This window comes from Saccopteryx bilineata, chromosome 6 (genome assembly GCF_036850765.1).
Source record: "Saccopteryx bilineata isolate mSacBil1 chromosome 6, mSacBil1_pri_phased_curated, whole genome shotgun sequence".
Lineage (NCBI taxonomy): Eukaryota > Metazoa > Chordata > Mammalia > Chiroptera > Emballonuridae > Saccopteryx > Saccopteryx bilineata.
Genome location: NC_089495.1, coordinates 121,708,806 through 121,733,073, shown reverse-complemented (window position 1 = coordinate 121,733,073; position 24,268 = coordinate 121,708,806). Strand labels below are relative to the sequence as shown.

General features: G+C 43.6%; 1 protein-coding gene across 3 annotated transcripts; it reads right to left on the bottom strand.

Moving 5' to 3' along the window:
• Nucleotides 1-190: 190 nt before the first annotated feature.
• Nucleotides 191-11,921, bottom strand: PEX26 (peroxisomal biogenesis factor 26). 3 transcript variants are annotated; one of them, XM_066235828.1, is made up of 5 exons: nt 10,913-11,921; nt 9,785-9,925; nt 9,038-9,333; nt 6,980-7,123; nt 191-458 (listed from the first exon to the last, which is right to left on the bottom strand). In XM_066235828.1, the coding sequence occupies exons 1-5, from the start codon at nt 11,110-11,112 to the stop codon at nt 391-393; spliced, it is 849 nt and encodes a 282-aa protein (XP_066091925.1). In that variant the 5' UTR covers nt 11,113-11,921; the 3' UTR covers nt 191-390. The 3 variants fall into 3 exon arrangements, with proteins under 3 accessions (XP_066091925.1, XP_066091923.1, XP_066091926.1); XM_066235826.1 differs by lacking the exon at nt 191-458 and adding an exon at nt 2,101-3,960 and having other exon boundaries at nt 10,913-11,629; XM_066235829.1 differs by lacking the exon at nt 191-458 and adding an exon at nt 4,935-5,196 and having other exon boundaries at nt 10,913-11,247.
• Between the last annotated feature and the right edge of the window lie 12,347 nt (nt 11,922-24,268).

Below are 24,268 nucleotides of genomic sequence, written 5' to 3'. Positions count from 1 at the left end.
GAGCCACACTGTCTATAAACTGCTCTTCTCACAGGTTCTCAAGCACCTGGGCTACCAAGCAGTTTGGATGTTTTAAAAAATGAAAACTGAAAGAAGATCAACCAATGTTATTAATGGTTATCTCTGCGGGGTAGCATCAGTGAATCCTCTATTTGCTCTTATGGAATTTTTAGTATTTTCCATTGCTTTAGGACAAGAAAAATACTTCTTTTATTAAGAGGCTTAGAGGCTGGCAAATGTCAGCATCCCTGCTTCCTCACTGAAGGGACAGCACAGAGAGGAACTTCAGAGGCTGCTAAAGGCATTGTGCCCATTGCCTTTCATTCAGTTACTTCCCAGTGCAAGATACTAAGATGTCCACAGGGAGAAAAGAAAAGGGCCTCCTCTTTTTCATGCAAACACTCCATCTAGTAAGTTCCGTTGAAGGGCTGCAGCAGCGTGGTAGGTCCTTGGCTGGCCTGCAGGAAACCAGAGAAAAAGGGCAGCCGATGACAACAGGTCCCACCTGTGCAGATTGGGAAATGGGTGGGTAGTGGACAGGTACCCTATTTGTAGCCATGTCAGCCCTCCTCCTTCTGCCCTTTCCACTGGCAGAGTTACCCGGTGGCAGAGGCTGGGTTAGATCCCTTCTAGATTGAAGAAACACTGAGTGTCCAGAGTGTAAAAGGCCCATTCTCACCTCCCCACTGCAGCTGGGGCAGTTACCAGGCAGACTGTACAGGCTGCTTGGTATTTGCCAGGAAGGAAAAGGAAAGAGGTGTGACCATTACCTGATATCTTAAACTCAAGGTTGCTGTGAGTTTAGGAGAGGTTGGAGAGGTTTCAATGTAGTAAAAAGGGAATGGGCACCGGGCTGATGCACTGTGGCCCCGTCCCACACTGGAACATAAGGTAGCTAATAAGAATCAGGCAGCTGTACATGAGCTGACAAGAAACAGTTTACCCAGCACTAATTGCTTTTAAAGTGTGACACAGTGTGCCTGTCTGTAGTATGCAATTATTTGTGTAGCTGAAAGAAACGCTTACTATTAGAGATTAGCTCTGGAAGATTCAACACACTGACACCATGATGGGCTCTGGGCAGGAAACGGGATGTGGAATAAGGGTAGGAAAAAACCTTTCTTTCAAAGAATACCCTTTTGTAACTTTTGAATCCTGTACCATACATATATAACTCACATATGAAAGTCAGCATACACACATGTGCAAACACATACGTGCAAGAGAACAGGGATCACCTGCACAAAGCTATAAACTTCTCGGTCCCTTCTGAGCCCTTCCTAGCAGAACCCTGCCTCCTCCTCTGCACTATCTATTCCCCAAACGCCTATTTCCAGCCATGATGCCCACAGTAGCCTAATTTCTCCTCCCCAGCCTCTCATATGACACAGAAGAGCATTACCCATTCTGGCTCTCCTCAGCACCCCTAAATATTAAAATATCTTGTCTATGTTATATTCGCTCAGAACCATGCAGAACTAATCAACTAACTCCAACAGAAGTCACCTCTCCCAAATACATCTGCACACTATTGAACAGCCTCAGCCGGAGGGCACGTGCGGCAGTCATAGTGTAGTCGGGAGCAATAAGCTTGAGAGTCACGCATCCTTGGTCTTATTCAGCCTATGTGACTTGAGGCACATCAATTCACCTCTCTGGGCCTCAACTTCCTTAACTTATGAAAAAGGGGCTACAAACAATCTTTATGAATCTAACATCCCATGAAATTCCACCATACAGTGCTGTTTTTCATTCTTTTTTTAGTATTGATTGGTTTTTTTTTAGAGACACAGAAAGAAAAGAGACAGAGAGAGACAGAGAGAAGCATTCATTTGTTGTTGTACTTAAGTTTGTGTTCATTGGTTGCTTCCTGTATGTGCCCTGACCGGGGATCAAACCCACAACCTTGGGGTTTTAGAACAACACAATAACCACCCAAGTTACTCAGCCAGGGCTCCAATGTTGCTTTTCTGATTCTCATCCCCTCTGAACTTGATGTATACTAAGTGTGTTGAACAGCACAGTCAGACAAAAATATAATGTAAGCAATATGTAATTTAAACATTTTAGTAGCCCACAAAAAAAAAGAAACAGGTAAAATTAACTTTAATAATGGATTTTATTTAGCCCAATATTTCCAAAACTTTATCATGTCAACATGAGGTAACCTGTGTGAGTCTGGAATGCTAAGGAACTACCAGGCAAAAAGAGAGGCTGGACATTCCAGAGGAACAGCAGAGGTGTGAGAGAGCATTCTGTGTTCAGAAAACTGGCTGGCAGGGCAGTTGGGGGGCACAGTGCATAAGGACCAGAGGCCCTACACAGCAGTGGAACTGAGCCAAAATCCGCTCACAAATAGCCTGAAATTTCATGAAGAATGTGGGTTTTATCCTGTGGGCCACAAGAAGCATTAAAGAATTACCTAAGGTAGTGAACAGGACCAGACTTTCATTTTAAGAAATCATTCTAAAGAAGAGACCTCAAAATTTATCTGCCTCCCTTCCCTTCTGCTCCCTGGGGTTAATTCTAAAGAGAAGTTGTTGACTCACAACCCTTGAAAATCACCCTACAAAAAGCGAAAGGCACCTCCTATATCCTTGGTATCAGCAATGACATAGGTCCGAGCAGGGGGTGGTGTGCTTGGCCTCTGGCCCCAGAAAGGCTGGCTCTTGCTGGAAGCCTTTCACAATCCTGATGACAAGGCAATATTTTACACTTACTTGCACAGACACATGTAAGATTCTTGTGGCTAGTGACAGAAAATACTAAAACACCTCAGGCACTCAAAGGCTGAGGGCCTGTACCTCCTCCTCCTAACAATGAGTAAAACTGTTCACCGCCTTCAAAACCCACGTCCCTCTGCCCAGCCCCTCTGCGTGTCCTGTCCAACTCCCCTAGTAAGCCAGTTCCATTTTCAGCTCATCAGCCTCTAAGGCTGGACTGGTGGACCTTTTAAGACCACACAAGAAAAACTTGTGCATTATACAAACAATAGGTTATATGTCATTGGAACAGGACATAGAAAGGGGGACCAGCAACAGTGTCTACAGGAAGGCAAGGACACAGGCAGAACCTGGTGAAAAAAGCCACTGGACAAAGTACAAAACTACAACTGCATGGCAGGAGACAGTATTGACAGAAGGAAGGCCAGGGCAATGACACTGAGTGTAAGAGAGCAGGGTGTAGCCACTGGCAACCTGGAAAACTGAGCTGAAGCCCAAGGAGCACCAAGCAAGATCACTTTACTGGGTCAGAAAAGCAGAGACTCATTTTCTTTGGTGGCCACTGGGTGGTCCGGAAAGCCATGCCCTGCTCTGAACACAGATCCCATCCAAGCAGCCTCAAATCCAATGCAAAACCATGGGAATGGGGTACAGATAAACAACTAGACCAGACCCATGCAACAGAGTATGACAGAGAAAAAGGAAGTCCTCTCAGATGGCATTTGGCCTAATGAAAGGCCTGCCCTGGGGTGCAATTTTCAGCGGGAAGTTTTCAAGGGGTTTTTCTGAACTTCAGCTTCATTAACACCTTACCTTTGCCAAAGACTCAATGTTTTGTGGACACACTCCCAGCTGCCAGACCCTCCTTCACATGGGCCTATATACAAGGGGCTATTCTGGAGGACGTGTGCCCTGCAATCCAGCTTCATCTCCAGATGCTCTGCTGACACCAGCCATAGCAGGCCGTACAGGGAAAGGCAGTCAGGCAGCAAGATGCTCCATGTGACTGGCTCAGCTCCTCCTAGAGTCAGGCTGGCCCCATCCATAAGGGGCCCACCCTGCAACAGGAAGAGGGTGCCACAGAGAGCCACTCTGCTGTGAAGAGCGAGGCCGAGGTGGAGAGGCGCAGCTACTCAATCTTGGATGGGGAGCTGAGAGAGAGGGGCAAACAGGGTGCCCCGGATCCAGTGGAGGAGCTGGGCCAGCTTGCAAAGGAAGGGCAGGGAAGGAGGAGAGGCTGCAGGGAGAAGATCAGAGTCAGTACACCTGCACCCTCGCCTGCACTCGACTGTCTCCCACCCGGAACAACACAACCAACTTGGGAACATTTCAAAATCACACTTGAATACTTAATGTTATTTGCTGCTCCTCCATTCTCCAACAATAGAGATTATCACTTTCTCTAGGACCTCACTTAGATTACAATGACCTTAAATTTGCTGAAAAAAAGATTCAAATTTATTTTGTTTTAATCTTTTTGATATACAAAAAAACTGCTAACATGGCTACTTCTGGTAAGATGAATTTGGGAAGATACTTTTACTACATTCTTTACTGTAGCTTTTTTTGTGTGTGTGACAGAAAGAGAGACAGAGAGAGGGACAGAGAGGAACAGACAGGCAGGAAGAGAAAGGAAGAGAGATGAGAAGCATCAATTTTTCATTGCAGCTCCTTCGTTGTTCATTGATTGCTTTCTCATACGTGCCTTGACCAGGGGGCTACAGCAGAGCGAGTGACCCCTTGCTTAAGCCAGCGACCTTGGGCTTCAAACCAGTGGCCTTTGGGCTCAAGCCAGTGACCATGGGGTCATGTCTGTGATCCCACATTCAAGTCAGCGACCTTCCACTCAAGCTGGATGAGTCTGCGCACAAGCCAGCAACCTCAGGATTTCAAACCTGGTCCTCTGCATCCCAGTTCAATGCTCTATCCACTGTACCACCGGCCAGTCAGGCTCTTTTCTGTAGCTTTTCATTTGGAGCCATGTGACAGTACTACCTATTTTCATCATAAGTTAATTATACTGCAATAAAATAAAGTAAAATTTATCTCTTTGGAATTAAAGCTGAATTGGTTTGTTTTCATTATTTGAATTACTGAATTTTTAACTTCTTTATTTTTCTTAAAAAAGGAAGAGGTGGCCCTGGCTGGCTGGCTCGGTGGTAGAGCATCGACCCAGCTTGTGAAGTTCCAGGTTTGATTCCTGGTCAGGGCACACAGGAAAAGCGACTATCTGCTTTTCCCCTCACCCTCTCAACCTTCTCTCTCTCTCTCTTTTCCTGCAGCCATGGCTCGATTGATTCAAGCACAGTTGGCCCCAAGTGCTGAGGATGGCTCCATCAAGCCTCTGCCGCAGGCACTGAAAATAGCTCAGTTGGGAGCATGGCCTCAGGTGGACAGTGCATTGGCCCCCAACAGGTGTTGCCAAGTAGATTCCAGTCAGGGCACATGGAGGAGTCTATCTCTTCTCCTTTCACTTAAACACAAAGGAAGATGTTATTTTTTAAGAGTGCTATTGGCAGACTGACTCCCTTCTGCACATCCTTTCCACTGAATTATAACTGCAGACCATTCACAGCTCCCCTTTCCCAGGGCGCCGCCACTGCAGTGGGTCTTGGCAGTCACTAAGGCTGAGGACTACCCGCCAGGGTTCTTCCTGAAAAAGTCTGAGCAGCTATACACACAGCAAGCTCAAATGGCCCCTGCCGTCACACTTTAAAGATCAGGGTTTATTAGACTAAAGGGCTTATAAAAACCATAAAAATTTTTCTAAATTTTTATCAAGTCTCTGGAACAAGCAGAATTAGAGAACAGGAAACAGAAAATAGAGACTAAATCAAGAACTAGCAGCTTTAAAAAGAAATTGTTTGTGGCCCTGGCCGGTTGGCTCAGTGATAGAGCGTCAGCCTGGCATGCAGAAGTCCAGGGTTCAATTCCCGGCCAGGGCACACAGGAGAAGCGCCCATCTGCTTCTCCACCCCTCCCCCTCTTCTTCCTCTCTGTCTCTCTCTTCCCCTCCCGCAGCCAAGGCTCCACTGGAGCAAAGATGGCCCGGGCGCTGGGATGGCTCTGGTCGCAATAGAGCAAGACCCCAGAGGGGCAGAGCATCGCCCCCTGGTGAGCAGAGCGTCGCCCCCTGGTGGGCGTGCCGGGTGGATCCCAGTTGGGAGCATGCGGGAGTCTGTTTGACTGTCTCTCCCCATTTCCAGCTTCAGGAAATAAATAAATAAATAAATAAATAAATAAATAAATAAATAAATAAATAAATAAAAAGAAATTGTTTGTGCGCCTAGCCTAGTCACTTTCGCTGTGGTTCTAAGGTTTCTCAACCACAAAAGGAAGAAAAAGAAAGAAACCAAAGGGACTGGATAAGGGTTTTTAGTTTTTCCTCCAGTTTTGAGTTCTATGAATTGTATTCTAAGTCTAAATTCATGAGAAGAGTAGAGATTAGATCATGAGTCACATAGAGGAACACACAACAATATCTAAAAGAATGAGCGCCTCTCCTTTGGCCCAGTGTGTGCTCGTCTGAGGCATTAACCCTCAGGAAATAACCAGGGCTGTTCCCAAACACACTTGGGGAGCCTACGTCTGCCTCACAGTGCTACAGAAACAGAACAGGAAATAACCAAAACATTCTGCAATGGGGAGCTGTTAAAATCAATTATGGGATTTTTCTATAAATTGGAATATTATTTAGCCATTTAAAGGCATGTTTCAAAGAATATATATAATATGCAAAATTTACCTATATCCATATACCTCTATACATAGAAAAAGATTGAAAGTGTAATCATTATAATAGCAGGTGATTTGTTTTCTTCTTTCTACTTTCCCCTATTTTCCACATTTTCTAAAACGTACATGTATTTCATTTACAATTTAATGTGTCAACACAATTTTTAAACATTATGCTAAGGAAGAGTTGTTTTTTGTTTTTGTTTTTGTTTTTTAACCCCAAGCTGTATCAGAGTTGAACCTTGAATAAAGTAGAGGAAAAGATAACAATAATTCAGAGCCAATATCCAAGGGCAGCAGGGCAGCAGGGCTTTCCCAGACTGCTTACAGACGCCAGCACTAGCCGCTCCTCGGTGGGCGGGGGCCAGGTCCTGCTCCAATCCCACATCCCTCCTTACTGAACAGACTGGGACAAGTGGCACAGCAGGTACTTCCTTGCCCAGGAGGGCTTCCCCAGGCCCAGCCCCTGTCAATTGCTCCTTCCCAGGAAAGGGGGGAGGGGAAGTGGCTTCATCACTCACCTGGATCAAACCTCACCACCAAGAGGCAGAGGATCAAGGTGGCCAGGAGGCTCTTTTTGAAGGGCAGGGAAACAAAGTAACTCACTGCAGAGTCCCACAGCCTGCGAAGCAGCATCAGTAGTAACAGAAACTTGTGGGAGGAGCCTGGTCAGGAGACAGAGAGTAAATGTAGGGTAAGTCACAGAAACCAGCTTCCCTAAACCTGAGCTTTGAGCTTGATGATAAGAGTTGAACAAAAGGTAACAAGAACGGTTTAATCATGTAATTTATAAAGTGGTTCTAAAGAAGACTCTGAAAGCACCAAAAATATTTTAAGGACAAACTACATCACCAGAGTATCATCTCCTTAGAGGAGGACTGTGACAGACCATATCTACTCAGCTAGGTAAACCTGGCATATGCGGTATTTTCCTAAATACCCTCATTATTTTAAAGTACTATTTATATTTTGGCCTAAGATGCATGGAGTTACACAGAGCACAGGTCTTAATGATCACGGTGATGCAGGGAAATGAGGGCACTTAGCACACACAGTGAAGAATTCAAAGTCCTGGATTGTGAATACAAACACAAACACTTTAACCCAAAACAAGTAGTTCCCAGTCCTGACAGAATACCCTAAACTTGCCATCAAACCCCTTTCCACTCCCTCCTCCCCAGGGGGTAGAAGGGTAGAGGTCCTGAGTAGTCACAGAGAATTCCTCAAGCCAACAAGCCCTGTTTGCAAAGAAGCAATTCTGTCTCAGCAGGTTCATGCTCTTTAGCACACAAAGAAAAACACTTAGGAAAACAGGGTTACAATCTCCTAACAGTTGAAGGGTTTTGGGGGTGGGGATTATGCCTATTCTATATTTTACCAAGATAAAGAACAACTTCTCTACAGAATTGCCCATTGATGGAATGAATTGCTTCAAGAGATAATGAATTTTCTTCCCTTAGAAGTATTCTTGTATAGAGACCACTTAAGGAAAAGGAGATGAAAAGGGCTCAAGAACCAGGTGAAGGTCTGGAGTAGAGGAACACTCCAAGTCCCTGAGTAACAAATCAACACCCACACTTACACCTGTGCCGGCTCCCCTTACATGATGCCAGCGGGATGTATGGTGCTGGGTCTTGAAGTGGTTTTCCTACAGAAACCAGTTTATAAATCTGCACTCTTAACATGGGCTGTCCCTGAGAGGGTGGGCGTCAATTACTGAAGAAGACACCCAGGAGGTCTAGTGAGTGCGGCAGACATGACACTGGGCAGGGGCACCCAAACTGAAGATAAGTAATTTTCATCTCATACATCAAGCTACCAAGTTATTGTTAGTTTCCTGCTTTCCTTTGGCTATCCCATACACACCTCAACTGCATCTGCATTGATGCCAGCACTATAACATCCTGCCCAGGCCAGCGTGGTGCAGGCAAGAGATCTAATGAGAGGGCCCCAAGGAAATGGTGGCTTTCAGGAGAAAAGAGTCAAGGTCCTAAGACCCAGCAACACCTACTCATACAAAGTCTCCTTCCACTGCCAACTTCAGAGGGTCTCGGCTTTGAAAGCAACTCAACAGGTTTTCTATTGTGTAATTTGGGAGTTATTCATAAAAGACATGCTCCACCCTGGGCAGCTGGCTCAGTGGTAGAGCATTGGCCCAGTGTGTGGATGTCCCAGGTTTGATTCCTGGTCAGGGAGTCAGAAACACCCATCTGCTTCTCCACCCCTCCTCCACCCATCTTTCTCTCTCTCTCTATTCCCCTCTCACATCCATGGCTCCAATGGTTGGAGCAAAGTTGGCCCCAAGCTCTGAGGATGGCTCCATGGCCTCAGCCTTAGGCACTAAAATAACTCAGTTGCTGAGCAATGGAGCTGCAGCCCAACTGGGCAGAGGATTGCCTGTAGGGGCTTGATGGGTGAATCCTGGTCGGGCGCATGCAGCAATCTGTCTCTGCCTCCCCAACTCTCATATAAAAAAAGACTTGCTCCCAAGTTCCCAGGAGTGTCATGATGGACCCCCATAGTCCGGAGGAAAGCCCACAACTACGCTTTACAGCAGCTGCAGAAGGGCAACATCCTACCTTCCTGGCGTGGCTTCTGGTCTTTCACAGGGCCACAGTGTTCCTGTCTCTGCTTCTGCCTCGCTGTGCTGATGGCCTGGAGAGCTTCCAGCTGCTGCTCCACACTGAAGGCTTCAGAGCCCACCACTAGCTCCTCAGCCTCCGCCAGGCAGCCCAGGGGCAGCAGCACCCGCTGCAGGTGAAGTTCTGCCAAGGCGCTGTACTCTGGAAGACCCTGATTGTCTGGGTCTCGGAGCCAAGCCCTGGCTGCTTCCAGCACAGCTCCAGGCTCTTGTACTTTGCTGTACAGGAGAACACTGCAGCCCAAAATAATCCAATCCCAAGAAAAGAACAGTCAGTGCTTCACAGTTGGTTTAACTCTCATATCCACTGTACTGTACTATCTAGCTCCTGCCCTGTGTCCTCCAGCCCTTCCCTACAGAATGCTGAAAGAATCAGGAATTCCTAGAAAGCACAACAAGCTCTCTCTATGCTACACTCCACTCTGTCATCCCACTCCACATCTCCTATTCCCAGTGTCCTCTCTCTCTCTTTCTTCTAGTCCAGTCCTAAATCCTCCCTTCCTCATCCTTCAGTGCTGCTTTGAGATCTGAAAACAAAACAAAATAAAAAAAGGATAGAACAGGAAGAATTCAATTTGGAGGGAAATAGAAAAGGGGGAAGAGGAGATATTAGGCACTGATTCAGGAGAGGACACAAACATTCTCATTTCTAGAATGATGCAATGAGTCAGCAACAAGGACCTACCACAGCTCTAGGACTTTGGGAGGTAGCTTTTCAGGGGTGTGGTAATACTGAAGAACCCAGGACAGGACTTCCTGCCACCGATCCATTTCTGCCAGGGCCTGGATCCCCACAACACACAGGGAGCATTTCACCTCCAAGGACCTGTCAGCAAAAAAACCAGTTCAGGTTTAGAAGTAGTTCCCTCCATTTCCATTCACACCTATTCCCCAGCTCCCGATTTAACTGTCACTTCCATCCTCCCCATTAGTATCCAAGTGGGCCTCATAATTACAATAGGTCTCATGGGCCCCACCATAGAGAAAACTGCCCATTCTCCCAGAAATGTAAAGTTCCTGTAAACCTCCTAGAGGCAAATCACCCCTTGCCCAACATCTTTGTATGCAGGTGAAATCGAATTTAAATGAGCTAGCTATGGTAAAGGAAACCTTCCCGGCAGGTGTGTGGGTGGAGAATTATTCACTCTGTGGAGAAATGGGCAGGGCCAAATGTAGCTAGGGGGATTTCATGACTGGCCTTCTAGTACCAATAGTGAGGTACCTCCAGGCAACCAGAATCACAGCCTTCAGCGTTTACTGCAAGAGGTCCCCCAAGCATACAACCCTTAAATTCACAACTTGGACTCCCCAGTTCCCGGGCCAACTTTGGCTATTCTACCCCTCCAAAATGATCTAATCCAACTTCACAACCCACAGAGAAATGATGCCCTCCATTCCAAAACAGGCCAAAGCTCAAATGGAGAACCTAAGTTTTCTCCAGGTTGATTCGCTAATCCAGTTCTTCAACAGAACCAGAACTCTTTTCCCACTCATCAGCCAAAAACTTGGGGGCGGGGCGTGTACCTAGGAAATGACTGAGTCTGCTCATGGAAATAACACTTGATGCACATTCTGTCTTCCTATCACGCCAACGTACTGTGGCAGGCAGGGAAGAACTAGCTAAGCGCTGCTCCGGGCCTCAGTTTTCTCCTCCGTAGAATGGGCACACCCACCTGCTGGAGACTCCCCGTGCGCAACCCGGAATGGCAAACTGCTGGCTCCCCGAGTCCCTCCCCAAGCGAGCCCCGTGTGCAACCGAGAATGACAGACCACTGGCACCCGGAGTCCCGCCCCAAGCGAGCCCCGCACGTACACGCCCGCAGGCTCGCCCGCCAGGACGTCAAGGTTCAGGTTCCGCCCGGCTCGCTCGCAGGTGTTCAGCGCCGCCGGGAAGTCCAGGTGCACCACCAGCAGGTCGGCCGCCTCCTCCAATAGAGCCGCGGCCGCCACAGAAGGGAGGACGCTCCCGAGCCCCCTGAGGGGGGCTGCAGGTGGCGCCGGGTCACTCTTCATAGCAGCCTGGCTCAGGGCCAGTATCCTCGGATGTCTGAGGGGCCACCTCTCCAGTTCGGCCGGGGAGAAGTGCGGAGATCTCACTGCCCTGTCCACAACGTTCTCAGAGTCCGAATCTCCGACAAGGAGAAGCAAGGGGCCTCATTTAAGGCCCAAGCTGGGCTCACCGGCGCCTGGAAACCAGTTTACACTTCGGATGTGCAGAGCGGCTGCGTGTCTCCAGTACCTGGCCTAGTTGCTCCGACCCCACGACCTACACGGAGGCCCCTTAGCACGGGAGAGCACTGTCCGGATAGCTTTTAAGAACAAAACTGCTCCGCGGAAACCGAAACCACGTTTTCCTGGTCCTGGGACACTGTGACACGGTTCCGGAGGCGCATGGGACTCTGGGAGTTGTAGTTCTTCGGACCTCGACTCCACAGCTATCTTGGGGCGGATGGGCAGGTCTGGACTACAACACCCAGCATGCCGCGCGCCCTCAGAAACTGGCACTGACGGGGCAGAAAACAAACTGGCACAGCCGCCTGAGGTGAGGGAAATCAAAGATGTGTTGAGAGATGATGAGTCGGACCCCCTGTTAACCAGGCCTGGCTGACACCAGACAGAAGAAATTCCAGCGAGGAGCGATGTAATGCTAATGCCGGTGTCCCAGGCCAGGCAGGCTCACATTGTATTTGGCCAGATGGTACAGTTACTGCGAAGCCGGAAAGCGTTGGGCCATTCGGTTTATTAGTTTCTGGGAACCGCCAAGGAGCAAAAGGCAAAGGAGGTTTGCCCTGCGGGTGGGCGAGCGAACAGGAAAACTGCCGCTCGCCAAGAGCAAGTACCTGCCGCCCTACATAGGCTACACACACACGCACGCGCGCGCGCGGTTCTGCCACTTGCTCAAGCACTAATCATGCAAAGTGCAAGTAAGCAAGCCTAACAGAGCTGTTTTCCCTACAATGTGCAAGTTTATTATCTCTTCTCTCAGGTCACTGTTAGCCCCGCTTTACAGGAGATGAACTTGGAGCTTATTTACATAATCTGCACAAGAAACACAACTAGTGACAAAAATGACGTCAATCTAAGGCTCTTTGGCTCAAAGGCACATGTGGAAGCACATTCTGTCCTGCAGGATGGGACTAAATCTATACTTCTACTCAGGGGCTCACTATCATCACACACTCCAGTCACATATGTTTGAGCCTTCATGTGTCACACTCACAGGAAATAAAGATCCAGTGCGTAATGCGGATTATAATAAAGTTTCAGAGCAGAGCAAGTATTGGATAAATGATAACTATAATAATTGTTATTAAATAATTTTACACAGATACATCAATACATTTATTTATATTCTGTGCTTCACTCAGGCTATTCTTGCCAACTTTATAATAAGCCCTCTCAGTTTGGATTTCTCTCCAGTTTCCTCCTACCTTTTGAGCTCTCTCCAAAGCTTTTCTAGAATTGTTTGCTCCCCTGGTGATTAGACCAGCCCAGCATAGGTAAATGCCTGCTCACATCATACATCCCTACCTCTTGTCACCAGATTTAGACACAGCCATATGCTGACTTCCCGTTCTCCGTAGAAAGTCCTCATGAAAAGCAGAGATAGAAATATCAAATCCATCAGACTCGAAGTAAAGTAAAGTACAGACCCTATAACCATGTAAGATGATGAAGTTAGGACTCCGCTTATTCCACATGTACTTTCTGAACACCTACTAAGTGCCAGGCCCTGTTCCAATGAACAAAAGAGACAGAAATGTATTTTTGTGTGTGGAGCTTACATCATAGAAAGCAAAATAGAAAACAAGCGAGGAGCCTCGCCTGTGGTGGAGGATGGAGAGTTCACCCTGAACACTGAGGTCTTTGGTTTGAAACCCAGGGCTCGCCTGGTTAAGGCAGTACCAGAAGAAATCAAGGAACAACTAAAGCCTGACCAGGCAGTGGAGCAGTGGATAGAGCGTCAGACTGGGATGCGGAGGACCCAGGTTCAAAACCCCGAGGTCACCGGCTTGAGTACGGACTCATCTGGCATAAGCACAGGCTCACCAGCTTGAGCGCGGGGTCACTGGCTTGAGCATGGGATCATAGAGATGACCCCATGATCTCTGGCTTGAACTCAAAGTTCGCTGGCTTGAAGCCCAAGGTCGCTGGCTTAAGCCCAAGGTCACTGGCTTGAGCAAGGGGTCACTCGCTCCACTGTAGCCCCACGGTCAAGGCACATATGAGAAAGCAATCCATGAACAACTAAAGTGCTACAATGAAGAACTGATGCTTCTCATCTCTCTCCCTTCCTGTCTGTCTCTCTCTCTCTGACTCTCTCTGTCTCTGTCAAAAAAAGGGAACAACTAAAGTGAAGCAACTACGATTTGCTGCTCCTCACTCTTCTTTCTCTCTCTCTCTCTCTCTCTTCCTTTCTTTTTCTAAAAATCAATAAATAAAATTTTTTTTAAAAGCCAGTGAAACATATACAGGAGTATGTCATATGATAAAATTGTTAAGGATAAATAAGTAAAATAGAGAAGAGAGGTTGACAGTGACAACAGTAGGGGGGCGGGTAAGAGTTAGTACCTACATTTAACTTTGATTTCTAACAGTAAATCCAAGATTGCAGGCAGAGCAAAGAGGAAATATGGTCATCACAATCAGGACTAGACCAAATCTGAGGAATCACTATTTATTTTGGAATGCTGCCCTGGGGGCCAACATACCTTCAGGATCACTCGTGAGACGTGTCCCCAGTCCCTTTTCCTCACCACCAATGTGCATTTCCACATAGCAGACTCCAGAGGTAAGCAGAGAGCCCTGGCAAGTGTGTATCCATCTAAGACTGAAGTTACCAGAGTGCTTTATCAGCTCTGCCCCAGATTTGACATCAGACGATGAAGATCGTTAGGAAAAACATCGTTATTGGACTGGAAAAATCTGTTTCTCAGAACTGAGTTTAGAAGCCTTCCCTGAAAAATAAGAAGAGCAATAGGGGCACCGAAAAACAGCCTTTAGCAGGCTTTGGCAGATGGAGACTGGCATAGCAACATCACCTTACTTCCAGAAGCACCACCTCTGAAAGGGTGAAGAAATATCTTGAAATTCCTAATCTTTCCAGTAGGTGGCAGCACAACATTTTTTAAAAAAAGAGCAGACCTGCCGGAAACAAATTTGCCTATTTAGTGGCTGCAAAACGGCAGCCAGAATAAGGTCAAGATATGTAAGGGAAGAGGTGTGTGTGTGTGTGTGTGTGTGTGTGTGTGTGTGCGCGCGCGCGCGTGCGCGCACTAAAAGTCATATTAAAATATGATTGTGTTCTACTTCATAGTGGTCAGTATGACACCACTTAACCTTTAGCACTGTTGTGCCCACAAATGGATTCTTCCACACATATCTACTGTGATTCCTCCATCTCACCTGTGTCTGAATGTACTCAGAATTTCTTAAGCTAAGACACAGCAATCCTAAACAAAAACAAGTTTTTCCCACCTGGTAGAGAGTAAACAGGTATTATAAAAAACTAACTATGCTGTCCTTGAGATAAAACAAGTAGAAATAAGACCCGCTCTATGAGGCCTGGCCCACATTAATATTTGTGTTGTTGGAATCTTTTCATTTTGGGAAAACTAGTAGAATAAGTGAGACACGAAATCCACACGTTGAGCCATTGCTTTCCCTTGAGCCACACTACAGAACTTTCCTTTGTCCGGTGGGCAGCGTGTTGATTGTATCATATCTTCATCTGTGGGTGTGAATTTGCTCAGCCTTCTTTGAGCAGGAGGCATGTTGGTGTTTCTGCAGCAGAAAGAGCTGCAGACTGGAAGCTGGGTTGTACCAGTTAGAATCCTGGTTCCCCTGAAAAATCACCAAACTCCTCTGAGTCTCTGTCTTCTCATCTGAGGACACTGATGCCAACACTTGCCACAAAGGGTGAAAGTGAGGATCAGAAGAGACCATCTAACAACTGACTGAACTCTTTAAATCACTGGAAAATGTCAGGCTATACGTGATATTATACCAGTGTAGTATAGCACTATCAGGTAGGATGGTATAATACACTGGGAAATGAGTAAGAAAAAGAAAGTATCTCACTCCACCTAAAAGTTCTATAATTTTACTTTGTAACCTGGATTCCAAATCTTTAATCTTCCTTAAGGAAGGTCAGAAGCACCCACATCTGTGGTCAGCCCAACCTGTCTTGGCCTCCCCAAGCCTGTTCTACATTTCATGACAGTAGATAGGATTCATAGTTGTCCATCTGAACATATCTCGTCCAGTCAGAGCTCCTCAGTACAAGGACATTGGTGGCAAAGGTCTGGACACAGTAGGATCATGTCTAGAGTGGACCTTTGCCGAGAAGCAAGCCAAAGAAATAAATATTGGCAGGGTGGAGACGGTGTTTTCCAGGATAGTCAAGAGGTGTGCCTCCCTCACTCCAGACTTTCATCAGTTAGATGGCATTTTTATGGTTCTCTTTAAAAGCCTGAACTTAAAGTTCAGAGAACAACTCAATGATTCTTGTTTGCTCCTCTCCATATAGTCACAACAGAATTCTTGTTTCTGTGTCTAAGGAGTAATTATCATAATCATAATTATTCATGACAAAAATAATGATGGTTTAATTTATATAGTACTACATTAACTGTGTGCTAGGTACTGTTCTGAGGACTTTACATTTAACTCATTTTAATCATCATCAGTAAAGAGGCACAAAGAGTAGCAAATTGGATCAAAAAGCAAAACCTAACTGTATGCTGTCTTCTGGAGACACACCTGAGCTGCACATACCAAAGTAGACAAAAAGTGAAAGATTGGAAAATAATTCTTTCTTTCTTTCTTTCTTTCTTTCTTTCTTTCTTTCTTTCTTTCTTCTTTCTTTCTTTCCACTTCCTTCCTTCCTTCCTTCATTATTTATTTATTTATTTATTTATCCTTAAGTGAGAAGGAGAGACAGGCTCCCACATGTGCCCCAACCATGATCCACCCAGCCACTCCTGTCTGAGACTGATGTTTTGCCCATCTGAGGCCATGGCTGTGAGAGGGAAAAAGAGAGAAAAAAGGGGATGTGGAGGGGTAGAGAAGCAGATGGTCACTTCTCCTGTGGACCCTGACCAGGAATCGAATCCAGGACATCCACACACTAAGCTGATGCTCTACCACTGAGCCAACCAGCCCAGGGGTGGAAAATAGTTCTCAAAGAAAATAAGACCCAAAGAAAAGTAGGTGTAACCATACTAGTACCTGACAATGCTGACTTTAAGACAATAAAATTAACAAGAGACAAAGATGGAAATTTTATAATGATAAAGAGGACACTTTATCAAGAAGACATAACACTTTTTAATATATATGTACTGAATCAGGGAGCACCAAAATATATAAAATATCTACTAACTAATCTAAAAATAGAAACATACAAAAACACAATTATACTTGGAGATCTCAACATGCCATTGACAGCTTTAGATAGATCACCCAAACAGAAAATTGATGAAGAAATATCAGCCTTAAATGGCACGCTAGACCAAATGGACATAATAGACATTTAAAGAACATTTCATCTCAGGTTGTCAGATTATTTCTATTTCCAATGTGCATGAAACACTATCAAAGATAGACCATATGTGGGGCCACAAAACTAACCTCAACAAATTCAAGAAACTTGAAATTATACCAAGCATATTTTATGATCAAAAGTCATTGAAATTAGAATTCAACCACAAAAATTGTAAAAAGCAAACAACACACTTCTAAAAAAAATGACTCGGTCAAAGAAGAAATAAAAGCAGAGATCAAAAGATATATACAGACAAATGAGAATGACAACATGACATAACAAAACTTCCGGGATGCAGTGAAAGCAGTAATAAGATGAAAGTTTATATCATTACAGACTTATATTGAGAACCAAGATAGATAGATCTCAAGTAAATAATCTAACATCATAGTCTTAAAGTACTAGAAAAAGAAAAACAAAAGCAACCCAAAGTAAGCAGAAGAAAGGAAATAGTAAAAATTAGAGCAGAACTAAATGAAATACAGAACAAAACATCTATAGAAAAAATTAATACAACAAAGAGCTGGTTCTTTGAAAATATGAATAAAATTGGCAAACCCCTGGCTAGCCTCACTAAGGAAAAAAACTCAATAAACAAAATCCAAAATGAAAGTGGAGAAATTACCACAAACATTATAGATACACAAAGGATCGTACTAAAATACCATAAAAGATTATATGCCACCAAGTTTAACAATAGAGAAGAAACATATAAGTTCCTAGAACTAAACAATCTTCTTAGACTAAGTCACAAAGATTTAAACAATCTTCTTAGACTGTCGGGAGCCGATCAACAACTGCTGGCTGACAAGGTCACAGCAGAAGAAGACCCACAACTGCTGGCTGACAAGGTCACAGCAGAAGAAAATCAAAAACTGCTGATTGACAAAGTCACAGCAGAGAAGACCAATGGCTGCGGGGTGACAAAGTCACTGCAGTGAAGACCAATTGGCTGCGGGGTGACAAAGTCACCACAAAGGATAGGCACAACGATACTCCCCCCTTTGACTTTTTGAATTAATCTGGCCTTATATCCCCCCTTTTCTGGGTGTGTGCTATTATTTGTGGCACAGGGATAATAGTACCGCGCTTTCCCTGTAGATTCGTAGTGATTTCTTTGGAAATGAGACAGAGGGTGTAAGTTCCACAGAAAAACCTGTAAGCCCCTTGAACTGGGCTCATAGACATAAGAGGCTGGCTATGATATCCCTCGTAAAGGGTTAAGTTTGTAGGATAATTCCTTCTTAATCATGTTAAAAAGAATTGTGACTTAGGAGGCAGTGGATGTGCACAGAGCACCCTTGGGCCTTCACTTAACATTTTTTCCTCCCTAGCCTTTTCATGTGATAAGTAGAGAAACATTCCTTTCTTCTTTGATCTGCAAATAGTGGTATATTCTGAGAAGAATAGAGTCAGAACTTAACTAGTGTTTAAATATAATAAAATAGTAATATTTGACTAGACAATAGTATCTTAGGTAAGGTATAGTAGAATGGCCCATTGTGTGGCCTAGGATGAGAGCGTAGTCAGCAAGAAAAGAATGTTTTACTAAGAGAATTGTCTTTTGACTAAAGGCAATTGCTAGGCTTTCTCAATGAGATGTTTTCATGAGATTTAAAAATGTAGGGAAATCCATGGAATGTCCTGTGTTGCTGCTGGGCTATCTTGCAAGTACACTCTGCATATCTTTGGATGAAAGCTATTCTTGATGTTATGTTAATTTCTTTAGAGGCAAGCCTTTTAGAATCTTGTGAGAAAAAGTAGGACACTGCATAAACCCAAGGCCATTTACCTGAGCAAGCGGTGGTCCATTGTTGTCGTCTGCTAATCTCTCTCTGCCCCTTAACTCACTTTATAGTTAACTTTTAGAACTAATACTTTAAAAGCTTTTACTGATGTTGTTATCACTATTCAAGTTATTTTGTATTTTGAATGATTTGCTACCTGGTTTGTGACTCATAGATGTAAATTAACTGTTATCCGGAAACATGAAAACATAGTGAAACAAAAGTAATAATTAACACCATGTGATTGTAACTCGGTGTGCGTGTATAAAAAGGGAGCTATACTAGCATTTGGTAGAGATGCCTGGCAGTAAATGCTAACCGGAGAATAAAGAGAAAGAAAAGAATTCGGCTCTCTCACTCCATTTTCGCCGACGCCGTCTCCTCCTGTGGGACCCCTGGATCCCCCCCCCGGGGCTGGACCCCGGCATTAGACTAAGTCACAAAGAAGTGGAAAACCTAAAGAGGCCCATAAGCAGGGAGAAAATAGAAACAGCTATCACAAACCTCCCAAAAATAACAGTCCAAGACCAGATGGCTACACTAGTGAATTTCAGCAAACATTCAAAGAAGATTGGTATCTATCCCTCTCAAAGTCTTCCAAAAAAACAAAAGAAGACACAATACACCCTAACACATTTTATGAGGCCAACCTAACCCTGATACCAAAACTTGGCAAGGACAACACACACACACACAAAAAAAACTAGAGAATATCTCTAATGAATACAGATGCAAAAATACCAAATAAAAATCGAATAAACAATACATTAAGTAATACATCATGATCAAGTGGGATTCATTCCAGGAGCACAAGGATCGTTCAACGTATGTAAATTGATCAATGTAATATACCACACCAACAAAACAAAGGACAAAAACCATATGATCCTATCAACAGATACAGAAAAGGCATTTGATAAGGTACAGCATCCATTTATGTTTAAAACACTCAATAAAATGGGTATAGAAGAAAAGTATCTCAACATAATAAAAGCCATATATAACAAATATTAGCCAATATCATACTAAATGGTGAAAAACTGAAGGCTTTTCCTCTAAAATCAGGAATAAGATGAGGATGCCTACTCTCTCCACTCTTATTCAATACAGTTATGAAAGTTTTAGCCAGAACAATCAGGCAAGAGAAAAAAATAAAAAGCATTTATATCAGGAAAGAAATAGTAAAGGTACCATCACATTTTGCAGATGACATAATCCTGTATATAGAAAACCCCAAAGACTCCACTGAAAAACTATTAGAAACAATAAACCAATACAGTAAAGTCACAGGATACAAAATAAATATATAAAAGTCTACAGCTTTCCTATATGCCAACAGTGAAACTTCAGAAAATGAACTCAAAAAACCAATTCCTTTCACAATTGCAACAAAAAAATAAAATAACTAGGAATAAACTTAACAAAGGATGTGAAAGAACTATATACTAAAAACTACAAAGCATTATTGAAAGAAATTGGAAAAGACACACTTAAATGAAAAAATATTCCATGTTCATGGATTGGAAGAATCAACATAGTTAAAATTACATTACCCAAAGCAATATACAAATTTAATGCAATCCCAATTAAAATCCCAATGTCATTTTTAAGTTAATAGAACAAAAAAATCACAAAGTTTGTATAAAACTATTTAAAAAACCAAAAAGCCAGAATAATCCTCAGGAAAAAAAAGATTGAAGCCAGAGGTATCACACTACCTGACTTCAAATTATAGTACAGAGTTACAATAATCAAAACAGCATGGTATTGGCAGAGAAATAGATACACAGACCAATGGAACAGAATCGAGAGCCCAGAAATAAAACCACATATATATGAACAAATAATCTTTGAACAAAGAGCCAAAAACACACAATAGAAAAAAGAAAGCCTCTTCACTGAATGGTGATGAGAAAATTGGAAGGCCACATGCAAATGAATGAAACTTGACTACAGCTTGTCCCCATGCACAAAAATTTATTCAAAATGGATCAAAGACCTAAATATCAGATCTGTAACAATAAATTGCATAGAAGAAAACATAGGTTCTATACTTATGGACCTTGGCCATAGAGAACAATTTATGAATTTGACCCCAAAGGCTAGGAAAGTAAAAATAAATAAATAAATATCATATTTTTCACCACATAAGATGTACTTTTTTCCCCAAAAGTGGAGGGGAAATGCCCGTGTGTCTTATAGAGTGAATGTTCATTTTTCTTAGCTGCTGTGGGTTCCCGGACAACTAGAAGAGTATTTGAACATTGAAGTCTCTTCTCATTTGTTAATAACAGTGCTAATGGTTGTTAAGACTGCTGTTCAGTTTACATTGTTGAAATATTACTGTGGTATATTTTATTAAATATTTTAACACACCATTTGGTTCAGAATATTTTTTTTCTTATTTTCCTCATTAAAACCCTAGGTGCGTCTTATGGTCAGGTGTGTCTTATGGATTGAAAAATATGGTAAATGGAGCTATACCAAACGAAAAGCTTCTGCACAGCAAAAGAAATAGTCAACAGAACAAACGGGCAGCCAAACAAATGGGAGATTATATTCACAAATAACAGCTCTCATAAGAGCTGTTTATATCTTTATATCCAAAAGATATAAAGAACTCACAAAGCTCAGCAAAAAACAAGCAAACAATCCAATTTAAAAATGGGGAGAGGACCTGAATAGACACCTATCCCAAGAAGACATACAAATGGCCAAAAAATATATATGAAAAGATGTTCATCTTTACTATTAGAGAAATGAAAATTTAAACTACAGTGAGATACCACCTCACGCCTGTTAGACTGGCTGTTGTCAACAAGACAGGTAATAACAAGTGTTGGAGAGGCTGTGGAGAAAAAGGAACCCTCATTCACTGCTGGTAAAAATGTAAGCTGATACAGCCACTATGGAAGAAACTATGGTAGTTCCTCAAAATATTAAGAATAGAACTACCCTATGACCCAGCAATCCTTCTACTGGGTATTTATTCTCCCCCCCCCAAAAAAAAAAAAAACTTGAAAAAATTGTCATAAAGAGACACATGCACCCCCATGTTCATTGCAGCATTATTCACAGTGGCCAAGACATGGAAACAACCAGAGTTTTTCTTGATAAAGGATTGGGGCCCTGGTTGGTTGGCTCAGTGGTAGAGTGTAGACCCAGTGTGTGAAGTCCCAGGTTCAATTCATGGTCAGAGCACACAGAAGAAGAGACCATCTGCTTCTCCACCCCTCCCCCTTCTCTATCTTACTCTCTCTTTCCCCCTCTCTTCCTTTCCCGCAGCCACGGTTCAAGTGGGCAAGTTGGCCCCAGGCACTGAGGATGGCTCTATGGCCTCACCTCATATGCTAGAATGGCTTGGTTGCTGAGCAATGAAATAGCAGACCCAGATAGGCAGAACATCAACCCCAGGCCAGGGTTGTTGGGTAGAATTCAGTCAAGGCGTATGAAGGAGTTTATCTCTCCACCTCTCTGTCTCTTACTTGATTAAAAAATAATAATACTAATAATAAAAGATAAAGAATTGGATGAAGAAGATGTGGTACATATATACAATGAAATACTACTTAGCCACAAGAAATGATGACATATTGCAATTTGCAACAACATGGATGAACCTTAAGAACATTATACTTAGTGAAATAAGTAAATCAAAAAAAGCTAAGAACTATATGATTTCACACATAGGTGGGATATAAAAATAAGACTCATGGACATAGATAAAAGTGAAGGGGGAGGGGGCTGTATGAGACAGGGTTTGGGGTAGGCGATTAAAGAGGAATAAATAGGCCCTGGCCGGTTGGCTCAGTGGTAGAGCGTCGGCCTGGCGTGCAGAAGTCCTGGGTTCGATTCCTGGCCAGGGCACACAGGAGAAGCGCCCGTCTGCTTCTCCACCCCTCCCCATCTCCTTCCTCTCTGTCTCTCTCTTCCCCTCCCGCAGCCAAGGCTCCATTGGAGCAAAGTTGGCCCGGCCAAGGATGGCTCCATGGCCTCTGCCTCAGGCGCTAGAATGGCTCTGGTTGCAACAGAGCAACGCCCCAGATGGGCAGAGCATCGCCCCCTGGTGGACATGCCGGGTCAATCCCGGCCGGGCGCATGCAGGAGTCTGTCTGACTGCTTCCCCGTTTCCGACTTCAGAAAAATACAAAAAAATAAAAATAAAGAGGAATAAATAGTAGTAGAAAATGATTTGACTTTGAATGATGGGCACACAACACAATCAGTAGTTCAAGTGCTATAGAAATATTTATCTGAAACCTATGTACTCTTATTTATCAGTGTCATACCATTAAATTTAATTTTCTAAATAAACTTTTTCTTTCTTTTTTTTTTTATTAAGTGAGAGGCAGGGAGGCAGAGAGACAGTCTCCTGCATGTGCCCCAACTGGGATCCACCCAGCAAACCCCTTACTGGGCAATGCTCTCTGCCCATCTCGGGTCATTGCTCTATTGCTTGGCAACTGAGCCATTTTAGTGCCTGAGGCAGAGGCTATGGAGCCATCCTCAGCACTTGGTGTCAACTTGCTCGAATGAGCCATGGCTGCGGAAGAGGGGAAGAGAGAGAGAGAGAGAGAGAGAGAGAGAGAGAGAAGGGGGAGGGATGGAGAAGCAGATGGTTGCTTCTTCTGTGTGCCCTGACTGGGAACTGAACCTGGGACTTCCACACACTAAGCCTACACTCTACTGCTAAGCCAACCAGCCAGGGCTTAAATTTTTTTTTTTTTAAGAAAAAAGAGAGACCATCATTCCATAAACACACATATATATGCATAATTACATAATTACGTTGCCTTGCAACCTGACTTACTTATTCACAGTCTATCATGAGAGTTCCTTTGATCCTTCACTTGGATATTGGTATTCCCCATTACCTAAAACAAGAAACAAATGATCCTGCTGTGCTAATAACAATTTACTTGTTTCTCGTTCTTTGTAGCTAGACAGAAACTGTACATCCATGATGCCACACAATCCTGATGCTAGACAGAGAACTCTGCAGAGAATCTCTGCTCTTTGTGTGTGTAATTCTAATTGTTCCTTACATTGGTGTAGTACTTTAGAACTTAAAAAGCACCTTTATATTATTATATTTGTCACAAAGTGAGATGATAAATGAATTTAGTAATCATAATGCCATGATAATGCATTGATCATCATAACAAGTGGTCCCCAAACTTTTTTGGGCCATGGACCGGTTTAATGTCAGAAAATATTTTCAAGGACCGGCCTTTAGGGTGGGATGGATAAATGCACAAAATAAAATTATGCAACCGGCATAAAAACTATGATATTTTTAAACATAATTGTCGAACTTACGAGACAAGCGTCAAGAGTGAGTCTTAGACAGATATAACAGAGGGAATCTGGTCATTTTTTAAAAATAAAACATCATTTAGACTTAAATATAAATAAACCAGAAATAATGTAAGTTATTTATTCTTCCTCTGCAGACCAGTACCAAATGGCCATGGACCAGTACCGGTCCGCGGCCCAGGGATTGGGGACCACTGATCATAACTACATCAATTACACTTACATAATACATGGATAACAGTCATAACTATATTTGTTGAGCATTAGTTTGTAGAAGTCCATCACATGCATTGTCTCATGTGACCTTCATCATCCCATTTTAGAGATGACATACTTAAGGTTTAGAGAGGTCAAGTAATTTGATCAGATTTCCACAGCAAATCCAGGTGAACGTCTAATCTAAATGTGTCTGGCTTTAAAGTTCCTTATTATTAGCCACTGAATCAGACTGTCTCTTACCACTAATGAGTTTGTGCAGCACTTTGCAAAACATAAATAACATAAATTGTTGGCTCCATTT